At 46.6% G+C, this 24,910-nt stretch overlaps 1 protein-coding gene across 1 annotated transcript in view; it reads right to left on the bottom strand.

Annotated features, from left to right (window-relative positions):
* The window catches only part of COL7A1 (collagen type VII alpha 1 chain), a 116,570-nt gene that overhangs the window by 16,008 nt on the left and 75,652 nt on the right, over nucleotides 1–24,910 (bottom strand). The window contains exons 78-107 of the mRNA XM_033141017.1: nucleotides 23,692–23,763; nucleotides 17,978–18,022; nucleotides 17,024–17,086; nucleotides 16,734–16,778; nucleotides 14,606–14,641; nucleotides 13,454–13,489; nucleotides 13,112–13,156; nucleotides 12,777–12,809; nucleotides 12,098–12,160; nucleotides 11,950–11,985; nucleotides 11,471–11,551; nucleotides 10,785–10,853; nucleotides 10,273–10,308; nucleotides 10,063–10,104; nucleotides 9,922–9,966; nucleotides 9,724–9,768; nucleotides 8,695–8,730; nucleotides 7,829–7,888; nucleotides 7,108–7,233; nucleotides 6,672–6,743; nucleotides 6,427–6,462; nucleotides 5,558–5,617; nucleotides 4,890–4,934; nucleotides 4,752–4,787; nucleotides 3,759–3,794; nucleotides 2,965–3,021; nucleotides 2,672–2,743; nucleotides 1,057–1,128; nucleotides 471–506; nucleotides 296–376 (exon numbers count right to left, since the gene is read on the bottom strand). Coding sequence (XP_032996908.1) covers nucleotides 296–376; nucleotides 471–506; nucleotides 1,057–1,128; nucleotides 2,672–2,743; nucleotides 2,965–3,021; nucleotides 3,759–3,794; nucleotides 4,752–4,787; nucleotides 4,890–4,934; nucleotides 5,558–5,617; nucleotides 6,427–6,462; nucleotides 6,672–6,743; nucleotides 7,108–7,233; nucleotides 7,829–7,888; nucleotides 8,695–8,730; nucleotides 9,724–9,768; nucleotides 9,922–9,966; nucleotides 10,063–10,104; nucleotides 10,273–10,308; nucleotides 10,785–10,853; nucleotides 11,471–11,551; nucleotides 11,950–11,985; nucleotides 12,098–12,160; nucleotides 12,777–12,809; nucleotides 13,112–13,156; nucleotides 13,454–13,489; nucleotides 14,606–14,641; nucleotides 16,734–16,778; nucleotides 17,024–17,086; nucleotides 17,978–18,022; nucleotides 23,692–23,763 — 1,617 coding nt within the window. The remainder of the gene's footprint in view (nucleotides 1–295; nucleotides 377–470; nucleotides 507–1,056; nucleotides 1,129–2,671; nucleotides 2,744–2,964; nucleotides 3,022–3,758; nucleotides 3,795–4,751; nucleotides 4,788–4,889; nucleotides 4,935–5,557; nucleotides 5,618–6,426; nucleotides 6,463–6,671; nucleotides 6,744–7,107; nucleotides 7,234–7,828; nucleotides 7,889–8,694; nucleotides 8,731–9,723; nucleotides 9,769–9,921; nucleotides 9,967–10,062; nucleotides 10,105–10,272; nucleotides 10,309–10,784; nucleotides 10,854–11,470; nucleotides 11,552–11,949; nucleotides 11,986–12,097; nucleotides 12,161–12,776; nucleotides 12,810–13,111; nucleotides 13,157–13,453; nucleotides 13,490–14,605; nucleotides 14,642–16,733; nucleotides 16,779–17,023; nucleotides 17,087–17,977; nucleotides 18,023–23,691; nucleotides 23,764–24,910) is intronic.

Here is a 24,910-nt window from a genome sequence, read left to right as displayed (position 1 = left end):
GCTGTACACCATAATCATCACAATAACAACAAATAAAGGCTTGACATATCTCACTTTGCATGTCATGAGTCTATCTCATATATTAGTTTCACCTTTTAAGTTGAATTATTGAAAGAAGTGAACCTTTCCACGATATTCTAATTTTTCGAGTTTCACCTGTAGCTTTGCCGGAGAGGTTCAGCTCCACTCTGTTTCATGACAGGGCTCACATAGTACTTTCTTGTCTGGAAAGCATCTCTCAGAATCACAGGGAGAAACACAAAAAGAAAGCAAATCATGCTATGCCATGCCACACCTTTGGACCTCGCATCCCAAAAGGACCCATGTCTCCTTTCTCCCCTCTGGTGCCTGGGATGCCATCCTTCCCGGGTTGGCCCTGGAGGGATAAAGAGGAAGGCAAGTCACTGTGAGTCTCAGGCTGCGATCTGCATAAGACAGAGCAGAAAGAGCAGCAAAGGACAAGTCCTCACCGGCTCTCCTGGTTCTCCCGATGCACCAACTTCTCCCTGTGCAAATACACAATATGGAAATGCTTAATACAAAGGTGAGGAAGTCAAGTGGGCAGGTATGCCAAAGAAGAAACCCGCACACAGATCTGCATACAATAAAGATCAAAGGCTGGGAGATGGCCATTTCAGCTTCAAAATCTAAATTAAAACTTTTGCTGGTCTCAATGAGGGTCTCTAAGAACAATGAAGACTACAAAAGGGCACAAGCCATTCCAGAATGGCAGCCTTCTTGCTAGCAGAAGTTTCAAAGCACCCGCAATGATACTTGAAAAAAAGATGAGATCGCATTGATATCCTAGCTGCTGTCAACCAGCCATATTATGCCAATACTTTAGATTGCAAGCTTTGAGTACGGCCATCCTATATTTTTAGACGTGAAACCTGCGGGGTCATTTGTGCAGTAGTTTTTAAGAAAGCAGGTGTCTCCTAAAAACCACCCTAAATGAAAAAGTGTTCTTCATGCCTGACATCTCCACCAGTCAAACGGTGTCATTCCTGAAGTCATACAGGACAACAGTAATCAGTGAATTATGAGATAACCTCTTACCTTCTGCCCACCAGGACCACGTGCTCCTGGGAATCCTGCTGACCCCTTCTCTCCCTGCTCACCTCTCGCTCCCTATAGGTTATAAAAGTGAATGTTAATGAAAAATATGGGCAACAGAGAAAAGAAGTTGGTTGTCCCATCCTGGCGCTGAAGGGACAAAAATCACTTTCCAAAATTACTATAGGCGAAAGCCAGAGTTTAGGAGTCATGTGTTCAACTTCTTCCTAGCCGAGATCAGACAAGCTTCCTCCCTGTTGGAACTTGGTGAAGACATTTTTTATTTCAGCAAGCACTTTAAGCTTTCTGAAGTTACGGTTAATTTTAAGTGATTGTGCCATTATTATATCTTTTGGTAACCTTATTGTACACCAGTTAGAATTCAGAATTTGAACCTACTTCTTTCAGCCTGCCTTGCTGATGTCCTAGTAGTGTTTTGCAGCCCCCCCCCAAAACCCCTCTACCACTTGTTCCTCCTGAGAAATCTCTATGTGGGACAAGAAGCAAGAAGCTACAGTTAGAACTGGATATGGAACAACTGATTGGTTCAAAATTGGGAAAGGAGTACGACAAGGCTGTATATTGTCTCCCTGCTTATTTAACTTATATGCAGAATTCATCATGCGAAAGGCTGGACTGGATGAATCCCCAACCGGAATTAAGATTGCCGGAAAAAATATCAACAACCTCAGATATGCTGATGATACTACCTTGATGGCAGAAAGTGAGGAAGAATTAAAGAACCTTTTAATGAGGGTGAAAGAAGAGAGCGCAAAATATGGTCTGAAGCTCAACATCAAAAAAACTAAGATCATGGCCACTGGTCCCATCACCTCCTGGCAAATAGAAGGGGAAGAAATGGAGGCAGTGAGAGATTTCACTTTCTTGGGTTCCATGATCACTGCAGATGGTGACAGCAGTCACGAAATTAGAAGACGCCTGCTTCTTGGGAGAAAAGCAATGACAAACCTAGACAGCATCTTAAAAAGCAAAGACATCACCTTGCCGACAAAGGTCCGTATAGTTAAAGCTATGGTTTTCCCAGTAGTAATGTACGGAAGTGAGAGCTGGACCATAAAGAAGGCTGATCGCCGTAGAATTGATGCTTTTGAATTATGGTGCTGGAGGAGACTCTTGAGAGTCCCATGGACTGCAAGAAGATCAAACCTATCCATTCTCAAAGAAATCAGCCCTGAGTACTCACTAGAAGGACAGATCCTGAAGTTGAGGCTCCAGTACTTTGGCCACCTCATGAGAAGAGAAGACTCCCTAGAAAAGACCCTGATGTTGGGAAAGATGGAGGGCACAAGGAGAAGGGGACGACAGAGGATGAGATGGTTGGACAGTGTTCTTGAAGCTACTAACATGAGTTTGGCCAAACTGCGAGAGGCAGTGAAGGATAGGCGTGCCTGGCGTGCTCTGGTCCATGGGGTCACGAAGAGTCGGACACGACTGAACAACTGAACAACAACAACAACAAACCACTTGTTCTGAGTTGGCAACTTTATGATCTGTGTAAAATATGGCCCCATATCTGCTCATTGCCTTCAGACACAGGTATACAACCCCAACCCAATGCAAGTCATGTATGCAGGTACCCAGGGATTTGCTCTGGTACCTTCTCTCCAGAGATGCCTTGGTCTCCTTTGTCACCTTTGTCACCTTCCATCCCTTTTAGGCCACGGTCTCCCTAGAAGAGGATGGGAAAGAGGGATTATCAGTAAATAACCAGCAGTGCCGTCGGAAGAGTACAAATGCTATATGATATGATACTGGGTGTAACATCAACAGGTACAAGGAAAGAAAACTAGTTGAAAGGACTAGGGATGCAGACTTCAGTGCCACATGTTCCCCCCCCCCCGCCGCCACATGGTAGAGGTTTTTATATATATATATAGCCAAGACACTTACCGGCTCCCCTTTGTTCCCCCGAGCACCTGGTGGGCCCTCCACAACGGCAGTGTCACCCTGCAATTGAGAGAAAGTGATTGCCAATCAGATCATATGGCTGCATCCCCCACTCCTGATGGTCATGTGAGCAACAATCACTTTCTCCTGGGCAAATTCAAATCTTCAGTCCAGACAGCATCAACGGATGCTTTTTGTTACAACATGGCAAAATCCAAGGCACAAACCCAGGAGAGAGTACCAGCTTACCTCACAGCTGCAGAATGATTAGAGCAATTGCAAGGTCAGGAAAAAACTTGCAGCTTGGGGGTAACACCACATACCGCTAACTATACCAATATTGGTAGCTGCCTTATTGTGTGTCAGAACATCGCTGTATCCAGTTCAGTATGGTCTATAATGACAGGCAGTAGGTCTCTATCAGGCAGTGGGTCTCTATCAGGCAGGGGTTTCTTTCTCAGCCCGACCTGGAGATACTAGGGCTTGTACCTGTTACCTTTTGCATGCAAAGAATGTGCTCTACCTCTCAGCTACAGCCTTCCCCGTACAGACACCACCTGACTTTCTATAAGCAGAGCTACTGCAGGTATGTGGATGGAAGCTCTATCAGTGAACGCCCTGATATCTTCTTTCCCAAGGCCAGACTAATGTGCATCAGGCGGAAACATGGTGTTTGCAGAAGTAGCTCTGCCAGTAGGGATGGTTTTTTTCCCCTTCCTTGCTTTGAAGGGTTTGGGCTTGGAATTCCACAAGGTTGCGTTCAATCACCACAATCCTGCCACGGATGGAGCCCTCACCTTGTCTCCCTTCGGCCCCATGAGCCCAACATCTCCCTAGGAAAGAAGAAAGTAAAGGTGAAAATAAGTCTGTTGAATTCATAGTTCTCAAGATTCCAGTCTCACTCAGATTATTTTCTACTCCTCAGACTAGGCCAACTGCAAACATATTTGGGGAATTGTCAATATAATTTCAAATATTTGTAATACTGAAGGGAGTGAGACTTTGTGCTGGCCATCAGGCAATGGCTTTTCCACCTGCCTTGCCCCACCTTCTAGCCCTAGAAACCTTCTGAACGATGTTGTCACCACGGACATTATGTGTAGGTGTCTTCTGATGAACTGACTGGAAGATTATGAGTCCTGGGGGTGGGGAGTGCTTAGCTTGTTTTTGGTTGCCAGTTTGTTCCTGTTGTTAATATTGTTTTGTGGATTATGAGTGCTGTAGCACCTTGTGAATTTTATAGTAAGACCTTTGTTGTGGGTGTGTTGTTTAGCTTACTGTTTTAGTTATTTTGTTAATAGCGTTTTATAGAATGCGGTTGCTTTCCTGATGATTTGCAAATGTTTTACTGATAATTTGTTAATTATACTATGTGATTCATGTTGTATTTGTGATGTTCTCTTATTGTTATTTATTGTTTGTGAGCCACTTCGTGATTTGCGTGAGTGAAAAGCAAAATAGAAATATAATAAATAAAAATTTACAGAATAAGCTAAAAAAAAACGCCAGCCGTTTTCATTGCCTCAAGTCACTTAGAGGTTGACTCTCAGTCTCTGCAATGTAAGTTTCCTTTTGCTCATAAGCCCAAGAGTGGTTACACCAGTGAGTAACACTAGGAGGCAAATAATCTGATTTAGCCTTCCTTCAGTGGTCTCGATCCAGAGTTTTATTCCTACAAATATTGCTATTTCAGTGATCAGCAGGAAGGAAGGGCACGAAGGGAGCCTTTACCTCATTCATTTCCCTCTTACAATTCCCCACCCCAGCCCACAAAAAAAGGCTTTACTCACTTTGTCACCTCTCTCCCCTCTGTTTCCTGGAGGCCCCTAAAGACAAAACAGAAGGGAGGTCATTTCAGAATGGCAACCAACGCTTATGCTCAGGTTTGAAGAAGCAGAGAAAGAATGAGGGGGAGTCAAGTTATTTACCGCAGGCCCACGATCTCCTTCCATCCCTGGGCGCCCATCTTCACCCTGAGGAAAAAAGAAGAGAAGGGCATTGAAGCAGATGAAAGGAAAGAGCACAGGATGGGGAAGAGGTTGTGGATGTAGCTGTAGACTGAACCTAACGCGAGAATCTATCACAACACTCAGCAAGCAGATGAATCCTGAAGATGCCACATCAAAGTTAAGCTAAGGCAGGGGAAGCCAACAAGACCCCCTCCAGTGGTTGTTGGAAACAAACTCCCATCAGACCCAGCCAACATGGCCAGTGTTCAGGGATGATGGGACTTGTAGTCAAGCAACGTATGGAGGTTGCCAAACTGGCAACCCCTGAGCTAAGGAGATCTTCAGAAAATTTCGAAGTACGGGTTCTGCTTGGGTTTCTAAAGGTTTATTCTACAGAAAGACAAAATGATGCAAGTTGTTTTCGTTGCCTGGTGGCCATGAATATCTGTTCCTCCTCCTCATGGAAACCAGAAACTAAAAGGTTGCTACAGACTTTTCCTTCAAACAGTGCAAAATCCAAAAATAGCCAACTGCTCTGTCTCTATTTGCTGCTTGTCTGATACAGTTAGACTGCCACACCTATATATTGAGGTGAGCTGATTCCACCCCACAAGTTTTGGTCTGAGAAGCAGAATCAAGATACATACCCGGGGTCCTGGATCTCCTCGCTCGCCTCTAGCACCTGGCTGCCCAATACCTGTGGCCCCCTAAAAAAAATAATGAGGAAAATGAAAATCCACCCATCATCCTGTTGCTATGTGCAACATTTTCTCAATGAATTTAAGGAGCCAGCAAAGCTTTGCATCTATTTAAAGACCCTCAAACTTTGTCAGAATATTTCCAAGGAAAAATAGGCTTAATATAACTTCAGTAATAAGGTATTAAAGGTATTTTTTTAAAAAATATCTCTGAATAATGAAAAAAACAGTCTCATTAGTGCAGCAGTTCACTGGTTCCTCTTCTTTTGGTTTATATAGTGTGATATTGGGCAGAAACAAACTTCCTGCAAGATCTTAAACTGAGACTATCTGATCTGAGACCTGTTGTTGTTCAGTCGTGTCTGACTCTTCGTGACCCCATGGACCAGAGCACGCCAGGCACGCCTATCTTTCACTGCCTCCCGCAGTTTGGCCAAACTCATGCTAGTCGCTTCGAGAACACTGTCCAACAATCTCGTCCTCTGTCGTCCCCTTCTCCTTGTGCCCTCCATCTTTCCCAACATCAGGGTCTTTTCTAGGGAGTCTTCAACTTCAGGATCTGTCCTTCCAGTGAGCGATCTGAGACTATAGGGGCTAAAACTTGCCTTTCTTACACTAGAAACTGAGATTATTATTATTTTTTAGATTTCTTAACCAGTTGCCAGATCCTACCAAATTCTATGTACTAAGATTCACGAAGACCAGCAGCCCTGAGCAACAGAGCAGTGTACAAATTAAGCAGGTGGGGCAATGTGTGGATCGCCAGCCATCTTTTTTTCCAGAGCTTCTGGAGCCTAGGGGGCAAAATCAGGGCTTACCTTGTCACCTTTCACTCCTGGAATGCCTTGTGCACCCTATAATAAAAAAGTGATGGGAAAAGGAGGGGGGGGAGTAAAAACAACAACAACAGGTTAATATTGTAGCACCCACACAGGAATACACACAAGGAACACCGTGGCACATGGGATAGGATCCAGCTGGAATGCATCTGCCTGCCTGCCTGCCTGCCTGTCTATGCTATGCAATCCTCACCATACACCCACATTCAAAATGCTGTACATACCACTGGTCCTTGTAGTCCAGGTGGACCTGGAGGTCCTGCAGTGCCCTCTCTTCCAGGAAAGCCAGTCTGACCCTGGGAAGGAAAAAAGGCTGTCAGTGCAAAAGCTTTTATTAAGCTGGGCTAGAAACAATCCATCCTTTTCAGTGAACCCAAATGCAGAACCACATGATGCTCCTCTTCGTTTAGATCCAGGCTGAATTGCTCAAAGGCTACAAGCAAATCCAAATAAACTAGGACAATGTTCGTTGCTAAGGACAACTTCAGAATCACATGGCAATGCTGGGGCACCTGATCAAAGCGTCCAACAAAAGAATATTGTTCAGTCGTGGAACAGCCACACACCTTGTGGCTCCTAAAGACTACCATTAATTTATCTTGACAACAAAGGAAGGAAGAGCATTGGAGTTTGAAGGGTGGTGGCGGTGGCTTCCCTTACCCTCTCTCCTGGAGGTCCTGGAAGGCCAGCTGGTCCGTTTTCTCCTCTCAGACCTGGCTGGCCTGGAATCCCAGCTGCGCCTGGTGAACCTGGAGGTCCTGGGGGTCCAGGCAAGCCAGGGTCTCCCTGAAAAGAAACCGCATGACATTATGTCAGATCCAGAAATAGGTAATCCTTATGGCCACACACCCCTTCTTCCCCACCCCAAACACCTGACAACCATTTTCACTATAAATTCATAAAAGAAGTGGCAAAGTATGAGGCTTGCACTCATAGTTTTTATTATTATAATTATAATAATTATTATTATTCTACTAACCTTTCTAATACACCTAGACAACAGAACTGAATATATTATGTGTCTTTGAAATATCTTTTTTATCTGGCTAAAATGAAAAAGGAACAGAAACCCAGGCTTAGAGTATAGTACTCTAATTTACAATCTCAGCTATGGAACATTAACATTCCTCTGTATTTGGCTCTGTATTCTAAGATATAGTACCGGTACTTTGATGTTATTTTTCCTGGTTCTGATCTACAAACCATAAGAAGAATGGCAAAGTTTCTTCAGCCGGAGCTGTCCACCAAAGGCAGTGCTGAAATAGTTTGAAGAGGCTTATGCATCCTAAGGATAACGGAACAAAATTGGGGAGGGGGGAACGGGAACATTTCCGAAAAACTGCATACCATGGGGTCACAGAAGTAACAGGAAAGGGATTACCTTTAATCCTGGAGGTCCAGTTTGCCCAGGAGGTCCTTGTTGGCCAATCCCAAGTGAACCCTGAATGATGCAGATGAAAGAAAAAGCAATTGTGTGCCTAGATGATGAATAAATACTTATTAAGATCTGGTTGTTTATTTCCCAACAGACTGCACTAAGAACGCTAATGGTGGGTGGTTAGCTCACATGGAAGAGATGGCATAATTTAGTTCATTTTTAGGTGGCTCACTGACTGGGAAGCAAATTGATGTCATGTTCCCTACCTCGGGGTCCCGGTGTCAATCTCAGGAAGATTTAGATGGTGTATTGGCCATCCCACTTGAAGGGGGTCCCTCAGCACTCCTACACTGTCCTGGGATGAGGATTGGTTCTCCTATCATCCTCGGTGTCAGAGGTTGAGTCACCTGCAGCTTCTCCTGTTCCCCAACCACACAGAGCAATGTTACTGCAGAATAGCTACAGGCCTTTTAAAGGCTGCTCAGAGCCCTTCCAAGGGGATGGAACCACTAGTGGGGTTCTTAAGCCCCAAGATGAGTCAGGGCTCTGGTTGAGACAACAACTTCCCTAACTCAGCAGGCTCAGTGGGGTCTGAACTGGACTGGGCAAGATTCCTTTGTGGGCTGCAAACTGGACAAGAACAGTATAGTTCAGATGAAATATAACATGGATGCCCTCAGTCCCCATATATGAGCACCGTTCTGACTGCTACTGAGTTCCTAGCCACTAACAGATACTTGGGACAATGTAGAGTTAGGAACATCTCAGAATATTGTGCATGGACAATAAATAACACCTAAAAGATTTAATAAACATTTGGACTTTAACCAACAGAAGCTTCAACAAAACACATGAGAACCACTGTATACCTTTTCTCCCTTGATCCCAGGTGATCCTTTGGATCCCTATCAAAATCCAAAAACAGATAAATAGCAAAAGGTGTTAGATGCATTGCTAAGAGTGATGCTAAGGTGGCAGGAGAGAAAAGAATGCAGCAACACATTTCAAATACAAAAAGGCAGTATAAAAAACAGGGCAATGGGAATCGGCCGTCATATCCTCTGAGGATAGGCAGGAAGATGTTAGCAAGTAATGGGTTTAAATTACAGGAAGGCAGATTTTGTTAAACATTAGTAACCATTGAACTACAGTGGTACCCCGCTAGACGAATGCTTCGCTAGACGAAAAACTCGCTAGACGAAAGCATTCGTCTAGCGGGAGGCTGCCCCGCTAGACGAAAAAGTCTATGGGGCTGCCTCGCAAGACGAAAAAATTTCGTCTTTTTTTTTTTTTTCGTTTTGCGGAGCGCGGCTCCCATTGCCGCTCCGCAAGACGAAAACCCCGCTAGACGAAAATTTTCGCGGGACGAATTATTTTCGTCTAGCGGGGCACCACTGTAGTTGCTTGGGTATGTTATAGACTGAGTTCTGTTTTGGGGGTTTTGAAGAACAGGTTGTCCAGTTTTGTTGGTGCTGGGTATGCTCCCCAGGGTATTGCACTAAATTAGGAATAACCACTCTAAAAATAAACTCATTTTGATCTATCACACCTTACAATGTGTATTTTTTGCCTAGCCAGGACTTGCCTCAGGTTCTGTTGTCACTGCCTAGCCTATCCACATATTTTCATCTAGGATTGTGTTGCTTCATGAATATCAGGCAGCTATGTTTCTACATAGCCTATTGTCCCTCCAGTTACACACACACACACACACACACACACACACACACACACACATTCAGTCTTTCACCCTAGGCGGTTGCCTCCCTAGGGAAACAGGCACTTTAGGAAATCAGATGATGCATGGTTACTCTTCCAACATCTGTCACATTCATTGGGCAGGGGTACCTCCTTGCAGTGGTAGCTTGGTCAAGCATTTCATTTTACATAGTACGTACATCTTCTCCAGGATCTCCAGGATCTCCTTGATTCCCAGGTTCACCCTAGCATGGAGAAAGGAAGGTTATCTAGAGGTATCTACACTGAAAATGAGCCAAGGCCTCAAGGGCTTCCATGACGTCCTCAGCTTCCAGAGGGGGGGGGAGGAGGGAGAGAGAGCCCAAAGGCTCCTTCCTGGAAATCTGTTTCTCTCTCACCTTTTCTCCTCGAGGGCCTGGAATGCCTCGATCACCTTTGGGACCCTGTAAAGAAGAAAGATCAGCATTGATACCTTGCTTGGGAAACAAGAGTCTGAGAAACAGAAATGGGAAAAGAAGTAATAAGAAAGGCCAACGCACCGGTTTCCCAAAAATTTCCCCATCAAAGTCACCTGGTGAACCCTAAAACAGATAATATAGATTATCAGTACTGCTGAAGCTTCCCTTCAAATCCAATCAACCTTCCCACCCCACCCTCAAAAGTTGGTATTCTCTTCTCCCTACACTTCCAGAAAGTAAGTGCCAGGCACATTTGTTTTATCTGACTGAATTGAATTGTTTTTAGCTTACCTTCTCGCCTTTTGCTCCAGGAGGCCCCACAACACTCTATAGACAGCCAGGGAGAAAGAGAGATGGATGCTTAACAGCAAAGTGAGACAATTACCTTTATTGGTAATTTTAATTTAATGTTCTTGCTGTTGAGGTTTTACTAGAATTGAACGGTATATTAAAAGGTAAAGGTAAAGGTACCCCTGACCATTAGGTCCCGTCGCGGACGACTCTGGGGTTGTGGCGCTCATCTCGCACTATAGGCCGAGAGAGCTAAAACAGAGACAATCTTCATTGTAGAAAATATATATAATTGTCTTTTTTTTTTAGTTTGCAAGTCACCTTGAGTGCTTCCAAGGGCAGTGGTAAAAATATTTTAAACAAATAACCATTAGAAACAATGTGTGTGTGTGTGTGTGTGTGTGTGTGTGTGTGTAAAATTCAGCCAGTATTTACTAGAACAAAAATATTTAGTAGAACAAATGAGAGAAAGATAAAGCGTATGCTCCAGAAAAAAGGAGATTGTTACTCACTTGTCCTGGGAGCCCAGCATCCCCGGATTCTCCTTTGGGTCCGGCAGGTCCTGCTGGTCCTGGGACACCCTGAAAAGCCGTTAATAACACGTAAGACTTTAGGTAGACTCCCTTGCCCCACAATGACAATGCAATTCTATGCATATTAACTTGGAAGCAAGTCTCATTGTGTTAAATGTTTCTTACTCCCCTGGGCTGTGCAATCAGGATTGCAGCTAGTGACTCTCAAATGCTTGGGAGCAGTTGCTTCTTTGAAGAGGAGGACTTCACATAAAAGGTGGCCTCTTTGATCATAAGTATGACTACTGTAATTCATTTTCAAACCACTGCCCTATGTCTTGAATTCAGCTTCAAAAATGGCCAACTTGACCCTATCAAAAAAATGCAATCTGAACCATAACAGGAAATACTTTGCTGCTCTCTAACCTGCAAGCTGAATCCTCACACTTCATACAAAACCACAGAGATAGGTGGCTTAGAAGGTTTTTAAAGAGCCTCTGGTATTCATATGATGACACAGAGGTATTAAGAATGCAAACTTGATGAATCAAGTCCGTTTTCTGTAACCAGCCCTTGGTTGCACAGGCAAGGCAAGATCATGTAAGCTGAGTCTTGGCGTCTTGCCCAGTCTTGAAAAGAATCACAGTTTAGATAGGAAACTTACAACCTCACACTGCAAGCCATACCATTTTCCCAGGCAGTCCAGGTTCCCCGTCTTTCCCTGGCACTCCATCCCTTCCTGGCACACCTAGCTTCCCAGGTTCACCCTAAGACATGGAGAGAAAACAGCTGGAATTAGTGCCTGCACTTGTCTGTACACAGGGGACAACACAGGCAATATATTTTGCAACAAAATCATTCCATATTGTTTTGGACAAACAGGTTTGCTCGGAGGGTACTGTGGCCAGGGAACCAGTAGCATATTGGGTGTGTTCGGATAAGTGGGCAACAAGAATGAATCCCACCACACTGGGAGAGGAGAATTGGTTAGTCAAGCTGCTCTTTGTCAAAAAGAGAAACACAAGGGCATTAGGCCCGAAATGTACCAATGGGGGTTCAACTCAAGTGGCACCAAAGCCTGAATCATTGAAGAACGACAATCAGTTGCGTAAAGTGGCATGGCGTGTGGAGCAGTCTGTTGGCATATGGTGCAAAGCAAGCTTACCACTTGTCCTGGCAACCCTGGAGGGCCCTGTTGACCCTGAAAATAAAAGCAAACAAGAAAGCATCAATAATCATGAATGAGGAGACATGAACTTCTCAACCTAATTCTCCAATAGCTCTGAAGCTAGGGGAACATATTGGTCACGTACTGCGGGTCCCGGTGGTCCTATTGGTCCTGGGAGTCCAACATTCCCCTGGAGACCCGGTGAACCCTGCAATGAAGAGATGAGAAACCTCTGATCAAACTTACACTCAACTGGACCGATGGTTTTTCAAGAAAGACTGAGATATCAACAGTCAGAATGGAAAGGTAAAACCAGGGGTCAGCAAACTTACCACGCCTCGGGCCAGTGTCTCCAGCGCCGATCATGTGGCGGGCTGGAGGGCAGGGGAGCATGCGCCCATACACATGTACACCCACTATTTCCAGTGCACTTCTGGGTCGGAGGAGCACCGTAAATAGCTTGTGCGCATGTGCACGGGCTTCCTCCAGCCCGGATGTGGACCAGAAATAACGCTTGCACGTGCGCACAAGCTATTTCCGGTGCTCCTCTGACCCAGAAGTGGGCAGCTGCACAGTGTAGCACCAGTAAGAGTGGGCGGTGGCAGTCACCGTGGGCCGGATAAGGCCCGAGGGACTTGTTTATCTGGATAAACAAGTCCCTCGGGCCTTATCCAGCCCGCAGGCCTTAGTTTGGGGACCCCTGGGTAAAACTCATGAGAACCACTTTGGCAATGAGTGAAGGCCCTGAAAGGACATCTATTAGGCTAGGAGACTAGGAACCAGCAGGAAAGCTGTGCTGGGGAGGGAAGGCTAGAGGTACTTACTCGGATGCTGGAGCCAGGCTCTCCTGCATCGCCCTGTAAATAGGAAGAATAAAACGCAACAACTCACTATTATGAACCTGTGTCTGTCAGATACGTAAGATTTAATTGCTCCATTTTCTGAAAAGAAGAGTGTGGGCTAACCACCTGGCATAATAGGGTTCCTGTGCCACTTTTTTTTTTTTAGAGTTCTCCATGGGAATTCAGAGATGTGTTTGTGGTGTTCCCTGCAGGCAATGGTGAAGGCTGGGAGTGTAAGCCTCCAGCTGTCACTGGTTTGGGTAGAAAGTACCCAAGTATCATTCTCTGGCTACTTGGTGATCAAATCAGATACGTACCTTTATTCCAGGTTGACCTTGAGCGCCCGGAGGGCCAATAGGACCCTGGAAAGAAAAAAGGCAATTATTTTCAGTAACCAAAGCACAAGAAGGTTGATACAGAATGAAGGAAGCAACTATTGCCAGAAATCTCTTGTGCAATACATCATATTCTGTCTCTGATCAAGTCAGAAGTGCTGTCTCCTGTCAGAACTTAGTCTACTAGATAATGGAACAATCCAGACTGCACACGCTACATATCCTTACCCCAAACACTGGGGACCCTTATTTTTCTATGCATGGTTGGCTAAGCGGATTTTAGGATGCAGTAACATCTCATGGAAAAGAGCCAGTTTTACTTACAGGAGGGCCTGGTGGTCCAGTATCTCCCTGGTTACCCTGAAATGAATGAAGAAACACAATCAGTACTGGATATGGAGCATTGAAACCAGAGCTCAGTATATGAACTTCTCTGCCTCTCATCCTGGAGAGCTCTCCACTTTGGGACAGTTCACAGACATTTTCACCACTAAATTTCCAAAATGCAATCATTATCAAGCCTCTGCATGCTCACAGACACTTAGGGAAAGTATTGTGAGACCTGGCAGGATGCACTACATTTCCCAGTGATACTTGCACACCTCCAGTTCATAAAATAAATTTCTTTGTACATATCACATCTCTCAAATGGTTCACAGGGAAAGGAAAAAAAAAACCTCTAAATTATTGGGGTGAGGGAGGAAAGCCTGAGGCAGAGAGATGGGCGTCTGGTCTACTGAAGAAATCTTTAGCCCCTGCCTGGGGGTCTGACCTAACCCTCCAAGCACTTTTGATGCCACCTGTAAGGTCCCACTTATTTTAGTAGTGGCAGCAAAAAGGGGGGGGGGCGACAACAAATAAAGTCAACACAGCTCAGCACCTGGATGCAGAAGCAAATGACTCCTTCACTTGTCATCAGATGAATCATTTGATGAGCAGGGAGCGGGTGATAACCCCCCCTCCCTCAGCTGATCTGCATGGGTCACCTGAGAAGAGCTGTGGGTCCTTTGAGTGGCCACACCCACCACTGATATGCAGATGCCACAGGGTTGGCTAAGGGTGAATATGGTCCTCAGGCCAAAAAAACATGGTTAGCCACTCCTGGTCTACAGTCACCCAGTGACCTCATGGTTTAATTGCTATTAGAGCTGTGGACTCTCCCTCTTGCATTTTCTCCAACAACATCAACAATGGTTTACAAATATTAACTGCAAGCTTCATTATCTTGAACCCCCATTCAACAGGTACAGAGAGAGGTTAAAGTGGCTTCATTCCTTCTGCACCCCAGGTCTCTGCTTTGACCGCTCTGCCAACGACTTCCCCCTGCCCCGACCTTCTCCCCTACAAAGCTTACAGTGCCATGTGAATACGAAAACACTCCATAGACGACTGTTAGCAAGAGGCATATTGCTACATGCAAGGTGGGGGGCAAGTGAGATACAGCTAGCAGGTGGGAGAAGCAAAGGGAGCACCTACCGGTCTGCCCAGAACTCCGGGGAAGCCTGGCAAGCCCTGCAAAGATCCAATTCAAATATCCAGAGAGTTAGCAAGACCCAGAGCAATCCCTCAAGCAAGCCTTGCTTGGCCCTTGCCTTATCTCACAACACAATGCCAAGGCAGAGCTGCTCCTACCGCACTAGAGACAGACAGACAGAGAGAGGAGAGAGAGAGAGAGACAGCGAACAAGCGGAGGAAGCTAACCACAGCCAATGACTCAGGTTAGCTGAGGCCTACCAAGAAAGGTTACTTACAGCTGGGCCGGAGGGCCCTCTAACACCCTGCAGGCCCTGGATGGGAGGAAATGACACAGAAAACAGACACACATGAACCAGCAACATAAAGCACTCCAACAAAGGGGACAGGCTGTCCTCTGAATGGCATGGAAACACTACAACGTATTTTTTTTTGGGGGGGGGGGTTGAGGCTTCTATCTTGTTTCCTCTTGGATGTGAGAAGTGCTGAGTTCTTTCGGGCACAAAGGAGCTCCACTGGGGCAGATCAGAGGCTATGGACTATGTGAACACCACACAGACCATTCCACTGGGACTCCTTAGGCCATAAGAGAGTGAGGACATGGCATCATAGACAGTGTGTAGAAGCTTCCAATCATTTGTCTGGATGCTTGAATGTTTCTGAACATTCTTATGGAGCAGGGCTGCTCCACCCAGTAGAAGAACCGGGCTGAATTTGTTGAACAACCCTCACTGCAGGTTGTAGAGAATAGGAAGCTCCTTCAGTTGAGTCATCTTCAGTAGGATTATGGCCTGCAAGGGACAGCGTCAACGAAAGGTGGATTCCTGCAAAAGTCCATTGTGTTCCCAAGGCAACAGGGGTGGTGGGGAGTGTCCTAGAAATGGTTTGTTACATCAGCGTAGAACATTCAACACAGAAGGCAAAGCATGTCATTACTGTGGGGAAGGAAGGAGGCACACAGCAACACAGAGATGGATTCCAACTAGGTGTGAAAGGAAAATGTATTGTGAAGAAAATCCTCTATCCCCACGATATCTCTTCTCCTTGAATCTCACCCTGGCTTTCTGCTGCTGGTAAAGCACTGTCTGCCCCACAAGCAGAAGGATCGGCCCCTGCCCATCACCACTCTGGGCTCCTAATGACTCAGGGATTCTACCCAGACTCCGTGGGTCAGAGTGAGAAGCACCACAAGTGCCCATCCTAGCAGACACTACTATTATCAATATGTAAAGGGAAAAATAAGAGCAACTTATAAATGTTGGAAAACAGAAGAAGATATCTCTTTGGAGATCAGGTACAATTATGTCTGGGCTATGGCGCTAGCACAGATGCTAAGAAAGCGGAGAAGAGGTAGCATGAAGTACTTCTACAATGGATGACTCTGTGGAACAAGCCCAAGTTCTGCAAAATATGCAGAATATGAAACAAACCTCAAACACAAAGCATTCAGAAAGTAACAGTGTGTGCTTCTGTATGTAATTGCATTGCTTCTTATGAAAAGAAATAACAAGTTGAATACAGTATTAATATAATATAATATAATATAATATAATATAATATAATATAATATAATATAATATAATATAATAATGTTGTCTCTCTGCCAGGGTGGCCCAAAAGGAGGTATACTGCTTTAGAATCCACTTTCTTTGTTCTTGACTCAAGTTCACTGTCATCATTCACAGTATCAGTAAAGAAAAACAATCCTTTTATCTGACTCCACTATACTTTCCAACTGCCAGCCTGAAATTTAACAGCCACTTTGTTGTGTGTTAGTTATCTGTACCCATATAATCTGTTGTGATGAATTGCACTGATTCAACAGTAAACTTTTAGGGCACCCTGTACTATACAGATTTATGTGTGGCAGATGGAAGGCCTTGAAGCAAGACTTTTGTTCCTGGAATGCTGGTTTAGCAATTGTTTTTAGAAGGCTATGGAGAGGAAGCCTAGGCTGGAGCTGAGGAATACGACTTGTGGATTTCAATAAGCCCACCCTCCACCTTTCCTCCCATAATCTGAGCTCTGAATATTTCTCTTTGCTCTCCTTTTCCTGCCTTCTGTCCTACTCCCCAAATCACACACATTTCCCACCCCAATACTGAGGCTTTCTCCCCCCACTTTTACTTACTGCTTTCCCTTCTGGGCCAGGAAGGCCTCTTTCTCCTGGAAGGCCCTAGAGCAAAATAAAATTCAAGGTCATTGAGAGAAAACAGAAGGCCAACAAGGCATCAAATACCACCTCTGCAGCCACAGCGTAATACAGCATCAAATGCAGGTGGGCGTGGAATATGTCCTCAAAACCCACTGCTCCCCAAAGCAGGGTGTTGTTTATTATTAGAAGAAGCAGTGACAGCTGCGATTTCGGGACTATTTCCCCCCTGCAACCATTTCCAACAATGGTCCATCACCAATACTTACTGGAGCGCCATCCCTGCCTCTCTCGCCGGCTTCGCCTCTCTCGCCTTTCTGCCCAGTTTCACCCTGCAATTCAAAATGTTGTTTGATGTCACAAAGGCAAGTAAGCGGGCCCTTTGTTTCAACGTTCCATCCCAAGGGCCAATCCATATCCAGCTCTCCTTGACTGCCCACTATGATGCGTTTGTCTGCATTGCTTCCCCAGGAGACCAGGATGGGACTTGGGCTCAGTTCAACCGAAGGCATGGATAGAGGCTGCCAATGTTTTGGGACAGCCCTGGCTCACCACTGCCCCTGAGAAATATTGAGAAGTGTGGGGATGCATACATCAAGAGCAAACCTGAAAAAGTAAGCATGGGAAGTCCCACTGGAATCAGTTTATTTTTTATATTATTTAGTACATTCATGTCCCACCTTTCTTCCAGGCCCTTGAACTAGAACTTTATGCTACCCTGGCATAAAGGAAGTTTAAGACCACGAACCCAGACAGAGTCGAGACCCTAACCCTCGAAGAATGGAGTGCCAGCAGCCATTATCCATGGTTTCTACCCCAATTCTGGGAGTGGAGTAGGATCCTTTGGTATTGGAATGGGATGGGGGTGGGGGAGAATAACCATGGGAATAAGCAAGCCAAGCTCCCGAAGCTGAGTTCTGAAGGAAAGCATGGTGAGGCCAGGAAAACCCCTGCAGGAAATTCCTGCTTTGGTGATATCCCAATCTTAGTCACAGCTGTTGTTGCACCACTGGCCAAGTAACCCCCCCCCCTTTTGGCTCAGCACTGCTGAGTTCTTCATGAAGCCCATGAAAGGGATAGAGAAAAAGAAGAATTTCAAAGCCAAGATAAAAGCCAAACACTCGGCAGGAAAGAAAAGGCCCCCCTCTTGGCAAGCGAAGGCACAGAGCGGGCACAGGGAAAGCCGGAGAGATGCAGGGGTGGGAGACTTACTATACTCAGACCTTATCGCCTCTAGAGCCTTTCTCGCCATCTTCTCCTGGCTCTCCCTGTACAAGGGGAAGAAAAAAAGGGAATTGTTTGCTGCAAGCCTCAAAGAAGTGAGTTCTAGTCCATGGATGGGGAATCTGTGGCCCTCTGGGGTATTGCTGCGGTACAGCCCTCATCAACCCAGTCACTGGCTATGGCAGAAGGGATTTGGGAATCCATCATATGGAGGGTCATGGATGCTTCATTCCTGGTCTAGTTATTTTTCCATCACCCAAGTAGTAACAAATGCCATCATGTGAACTTCAACAATGATGCCTGCATTGCTACTTTGCCCCTCCCAAGCTTGTGTCTATCACATGGTTCACTCCTTTGTTGTTGTTTTTATTTTTATTTTTCAAATTACTAGAGCTGTAATTTACTAGGCAAAGATTTAAGACAGCAGTCCTATGCAGACGTATTTGGAAGCAAGTCTCAGTGAACTGAACAGGACTTGCACACCTATGCTGGATTGTGATGCAAGTTAACTAATATTTAAGTTAATCTTCTAGCAAATTTTAACAGATGAGTATTAAAAGGGGAGCAGAAATAACACACTGAAGATTTCTAATATAGCCTTTTTATGTTGTCTCATCACATTCTTCATTATCTCAAAATGGCAGATAAATTGAGGGTTTGGGACTCAGCAATTTTGTTTATATTTAATCAACTGGTTAAAAAAACCCGATGCCCCACTAAGGGTCTTCAAAGTGGGGAGAGTTTACAATACTGCAGTCTCAGATTCTGTTGTGGGTTGAAAGGCTCCCCGATTTGGGGAGCTAAATGCCAGTTCTGTTATCATTCATGGTCAGAAAAAATACAGGACTCAGAACTGAAATTATTAAAACCACTAGAAGAGTGGAGCATAGCCCAATTCTGAGGAGGGGGGAAGCTTCCACAAAGCTGCTATGTGCATAGGTAGGGAAGTCTCCATTGGCTGAGAAAGGACTGGCATGGAGAGGGTGTAGAGGTTTGGAGCTTTTAGAGTTAACAAGCTCAACCAGGTTGTCCCACCCACAGGAGGAAGAGCGTCACCGGATGCTCTGTGTACTGTTGTACTGTGTAATGTGATACTTTCTGTTTCTGTGTCCGGAGAACGGAGAGAAGGGAGAAGCCACCAACATGGCTTGCGACTCTCCCGGAATGTAATGATTTATGCCTTGTAAAATAAAGCTTCTAGATTAGAAAGAAGCCGGACTCTGTTGTCTGTAATATGCTGGCATGCACACCACCCGTTGCGTGAGAGAAGATAAGAAAAGAAAACTCTGCTGAATAGCACAGGAGACGGCATCAAGGAAAAGCGCTTCAGCAGGTACGCGCAGAGGAAGTGTGCCGGGCTCCGTTAGTGTGCAGAAGTTGGTTTGAAGCGTTTCCAACAATCAAAAAACACTTCAGGTTATGGCAGTCCCATATTTGCGCTTGTTTATGATTCTGGACTGGTTCAGGAGCGGTTCTGAAGAGTTCCAGACTGTGTGTGCAGTGCCTCCCTGGCTTGGACTGTGATGGAGCATCCAGGGAAGTTTGCTTTGCCAGCAGGAGCATTCAGCAGTCTGCTGAATGGCTCAGGAGCCTAAAACCTGCTGTCAGAGGTTGGAAGGCAGCAGGGAAGTCCAGATCAAGGTGTGCCCAAGCAGTGTGCCCTCTCTGGTGAAACCCCCATCTGTGGAGCCGGGTGAGAAGCTACAGATTCGTAAGTACGCTACCCCTGGGCAAGATGGAGGGAGCCATAGTATTCCCAGCAAGGAGGAGGGAAGCTTTTGTTTGCAAGCACCTCCAGCCTCACAGCTTCAATGCAGAGGGCTGTTCCCTGAGAGCGTTGATGTTTTGGCCAACGCCTGTGAGGAGGAAGGTCTGGCCAGTGCTTGTGAAGCCTGGAAGAAGACCCTAGCCCAGTTTCACGGGGCTGAGGGACTGGCTGAAGTGGCTTTGGAAAGCTCGCCCCCAGCTCGGCTTATGGCTGTTGAGAAGCAACAGTGCCATGGAAAGCAGGAGGGGGGCCAGATCGCCGTGGGCTTTGCTCCCAGAAAGGGAGGGGCTGTTTCCAAGTCTGAAGCCAGTGTAAAAAGTTTTGACTGTGGAGCTGTGTTTTGTCACGTCGCCTGCACCTGGTCTTTTGTTGACGTGCATGGCTGAAGATAAGGGCAAGGCCGTTTCTCACAGCCATCAGGTCACGTGCCCAGCTGAGTGAGAAGGACGGAGCCAAGATAAGCCCTACTGTTGTGATGCAGTCACCGAGGCAACGCTGAGAGAGGCCAACCCTGGTGGGCTGCGTGTGATGGTTGCCGTCGTCATCGTCGTTCCTCCTGGTGGACATGTGAGGAACTGCGAGTCTCCTATAGAGCAGTTTGGAGAACTGACTGTTGGAGGCAAGAAAAGGCTTGACTTTTTGCTAACAGTCAAGGAACAGATCCAAGGGACAGAACTGGCGTTTTCTGTGGCTGTTGACATAACTCTGTATTGGCTGTCTATGTCAAACCTTCTGTCCAATGTTTTTGCTGTTTGCTTTGTGCTTATCACCTGTTCTGATTGCAGGGGTCAGAAGTTGCTTCTACGCGTGAAAGGCAGCCAGGACGGGCTGTTTGCTGTCAAGAAGCCTCAATCCAGAACAGGGGGAGGTGGCACTGATGCAGTGTTTGCTCAATGCGCCAATGTGCCCATGCACCGTTTGTGTTTATGTCAGTGGTACAAAAGGCTGGCAAGTCGCCACTGGGACAGTGTGCTGAAGCAGCCTGAGTTCTCTGAAGGGTGCAAGTTAAGGGCATGTAACAGCTTTCTTGATTGCAGGGTTTGCAAGGTCGAGGAGTCGACATCCTGCTACCCCACGTCTGAAAGGGAAACCACGCGTCCCTTTTCCCTGGTTCATGTGGCTGTTTCTGAAGGGAAGCCAGATGCTAACCTGGGGGGAGCGTGTTGTTCTGAGTGTTTGGCTGATATTTTCTCTCACCACATGTGGTCTGCGTTGCTCAAGGAGGCAACTGAGGCAGCACCACTGGTTGCAGTGGAACAGCAGGTTTCTACTGGAGTAGGCTGTTCCCAGGTCCTCAGTGAGAGGGGGAGTAAGCACAGTGTGACTAACCTGCTTTCTTCACAGGTATGTGGTCTTGCAGAGAGGCAGCAAAGGATGCTGCATGCTGCCACTGAAGACATGCTCTTGGATGCAGAGCTTCCACAAGGGTTCTGGGTGGAACTGAGTGGCAATGGTCCAGGTGGATCAGCCCCAAGAGGGGGTATTGCTGTGGCTTTAGCACCTGCTAGTGGCTCGGGCCGAGTTCCCGGCCATCACCAGGGTGCAGCGCAGCTAGGGGCAACTCCAAGGCAGCAGCCTGGGAGTGCATCCGCATCTCCTATGTCAAGGACTAGGAGGCAGGCCACGCTTGGCGACTCTTTGTGTGGCAACTCTTCTCCAGGAGAGCCTGGCGCAGGTCTCGTCCTGGTGCAAGAGGGGGGTTCTTTGGCAGTGAAGCAGGAGCCCAAAGGCGCGCCAACGTCATCCTTGGGTGGTTCAGTTAGGATGCACAGGCGCAGCAAGTCTGTAGGTGAGATGCCTGACGTCAAGGACGTGCAGGTGGAATCCAGTGCAACTGGAACAGAGGGAGAATCTGAAGTGGTATCACAGCAGTCTGCACGATCCACTGAAGGGATTCTGCCCGAAAGGTTCACGGCCACTAGCGTGAGTGCTTGTTTGGTTCAGTGTGAACCGGAGAGCCTTGTGAAGGTTCAATGGGTATCTCAAGGTGAGGCCCAGAAATGGCAAGATGCCATGGTAGAGCAGGTAAGCTCAATGAGGTCTTTGGGTGTGTGCACAACCACGACGCTGTCAGAAGGTCGTTGGGTGTGCAGACTCAAGACGGCAGCAACTGGCGAGTTGCAGTGCAAGGCTAGGTCAGTAGTCAGAGGTTTCACTCAGGAGGAAGGGGTCCATTGTTCCGAGGTACTGGACGCGCCCTCTCTCAGAAGCGAAACCACGCGCATGCTGTTAGCGGTCGCAACTCAAAGCAGCTTTGAGGCAAGCCACTTTGGTTTGGGTGCCTGTTTGGATTCCGACCTGGATGAGGAGAGGTACGAGGTACCTCCGCCAGGGTTCGAGGACAACGGGCCAAATCAAGTGTGGAGTTTGCACGAGGCAATCAATGGCTTGAAGGAGTCAGCCAGAGATTGGTCCTCAGGCGTGCAAGAAGCTTTGAGTAAGCTAGGTGTCAGCCAGAGTTGTGCTGATAGCTGCCTGTTTCTGGCAGGAGTAAGTCCAGAGCAGGAGCTAGTTCTGCAGTCCGGTGCGGACATGCTTTACCTGGTAGAGACCAGGGGACAGGTGCAACGGTTCGCAGAGGAGCTTGGTCAGTCTTTCCAGCTCAGGAACCTAAGCCCTGTTGGTGTTTACCTAGGTGTGCAGGTAGACAGAGCCGAAGACGGTAGTGTCTTGCTCAATCAGACTGGCAAGGTAGTGCAGTTGTTGAAGAAGTTCAGAGTGTCTGAATGTGCTAATGTCAGAACACCCATGGAAACGTGTCTAGGTGAGGACAGTCAGACCGGGGAACGCTCTGAGTTCGAGAGCCCCGAGGTGTTTAGGTCAGCTCCTGGGAGGCTGTTGTTTCCTTCACAGTTGAGCAAACCTGACATAGCAGTTGCTGTGGATCTGTTCAGCAAGGTGGCTGCAAATCCCAGCGTGCATGCCTGGAATGGCATGGTGAGAGTGCTCCAGAGTTTGCAGGAGACTAAGGAGTTTTGCCCGGAGTTGTCAGCTACCGGTGAGCCCCAGCTCACGCGCTGGTGCGACGGCGGTTGGGCAAATTCCGAGGACAGGAAATCTGTGTCTGAAATGGTTGTACAGTGTGGAGGAGCTCTAGGCGGGCTGAAGTCCCAGTGCCAGAGCCTCATTGCTCGTTCTCGTGCAGAAGCCAGGTACAGTGCGTTGTCAGTGCTTTGTAGGGAACTGGAGTTCTATAGGTGTTTGGTCCAAGAGATCTGCGTTCAGAGTTGCCTGCCCGTGATGGTTTGGGAGGACAACCAACTCTGTTTGTTGGTGGCAGAGTCTGGACAAGTCAAGGCCAGACCCAAACACCTAGACGTTCTCTTTCGAGACGTGTGCGTTCAGACCGGCTTGGAGAAGCTGAAGTACTGTCCTGGTCAGGTGAACCAGAGGGTTGGGTTCACGAAGCCCCTGAGCTTCCAACGTCATGGGGAGTTCTGTGAGGGTTTGTGTGAGGTAAGCTGCAAGCTTACAACGCCCCTGTGTGCGGGACAAGAGGGGGTGTAGAGGTTTGGAGCTTTTAGAGTTAACAAGCTCAACCAGGTTGTCCCACCCACAGGAGGAAGAGCGTCACCGGATGCTCTGTGTACTGTTGTACTGTGTAATGTGATACTTTCTGTTTCTGTGTCCGGAGAACGGAGAGAAGGGAGAAGCCACCAACATGGCTTGCGACTCTCCCGGAATGTAATGATTTATGCCTTGTAAAATAAAGCTTCTAGATTAGAAAGAAGCCGGACTCTGTTGTCTGTAATATGCTGGCATGCACACCACCCGTTGCGTGAGAGAAGATAAGAAAAGAAAACTCTGCTGAATAGCACAGGAGACGGCATCAAGGAAAAGCGCTTCAGCAGGTACGCGCAGAGGAAGTGTGCCGGGCTCCGTTAGTGTGCAGAAGTTGGTTTGAAGCGTTTCCAACAATCAAAAAACACTTCAGAGGGCACTAACCTTGCTTCCCTTGGGTCCTGCAGACCCACGCTCTCCTGGAAGCCCCGGGAGGCCCCCTTCCACTCCATCCACCTGGAAAAATAAGAAGAATTGCACAATTCAATCATGGGGTTTCTCCTCCTGCACAAAAACAAGACCCTGCACATTCTAACATTCCTTCACGTTTTGTCTGTATTCCAACACAATGTCACATACTGTTCCCCACTACATGCGAAGAACATTTATGTAGATATTCCAATACTTGGATAACCTCTCAAGAACTAACTGCTAATAGAACTGCAGGAATTGCTTGACTTAATCAGGGTACCTGTGTCTGTTCCATGTGCAGTTTAGGATCCATTTTTCCCTGGGTATAAAACTGTAGAGTTGGAAGGGACACTGAGGATCATCTAGTCCAACCCCCTGCAATGCAGGAATATGCAACTGTCCCTAACAGGGATCGAATCTGCAACCATGGCATTATCAGCACCATGCTGTAACCAACTGAGCTACCCAAGCTATCCTTCATGCTTGATTAATCTGTTGATTTTTCTAGGCTATGACCCAAATTCAAAAAAGTTCACACAGAATCAAACTTAAGCCCAGGAGCAGAAGTGTGTGTGTGTGTGTGTGTGTGTGTGTGTAAGGGGGGGGGGTGAGATTACATTGATGGGCATTCATAACTTACTCATTGAGCTTTTTCCAATTAACTAAAGTGGGCAGCGAAATTTGAAGACCCTGGACTTAGCTGGAAGACGGGAAATGCTTAACACTATCTTCTGAGGCCTGGTATCAATTTAGAGCAGCACATGTTAGGGGAAAGCTTTAACTTTTATTCCCATTAGAAATCTAGCCAGTAAGTAGCCAGGGCAAAACAGCAACAGAGGAAGGAGTAAAGGGATGGGATCTATTTGAGCTTCAAAACAATAAATTGCCAGTCCAAGGAAGCACACAAGGCTGTCTAGGACAAGGCATTAATGGCCACAGGGTACAATCCACAAGGACGAGAGGCAGAAGAGCATGTCTATGTCTCCCCTTTTCTTGGGTTTTCAAAACACAGGGATTTTCTCACAGAGTTCAAAGAATTCAGGATATAACTCAACACTGGTGAGCAACATCATTTTACATTGACTTATTATAGGTATTCCTCGTGTTACATTCAATAAGTGTACCATTTGTGCTCACAAGAGCTAGGCTGTACAAATCAAACTGTGTGCATTCTTTTACAGAAATCAAAAAA

The sequence above is a fragment of the Lacerta agilis genome, chromosome 2, assembly GCF_009819535.1.
Source record: "Lacerta agilis isolate rLacAgi1 chromosome 2, rLacAgi1.pri, whole genome shotgun sequence".
NCBI lineage: Eukaryota > Metazoa > Chordata > Lepidosauria > Squamata > Lacertidae > Lacerta > Lacerta agilis.
Note: the sequence above shows the minus strand (reverse complement) of the source record. Positions and strands in the feature narration are given on the sequence as shown.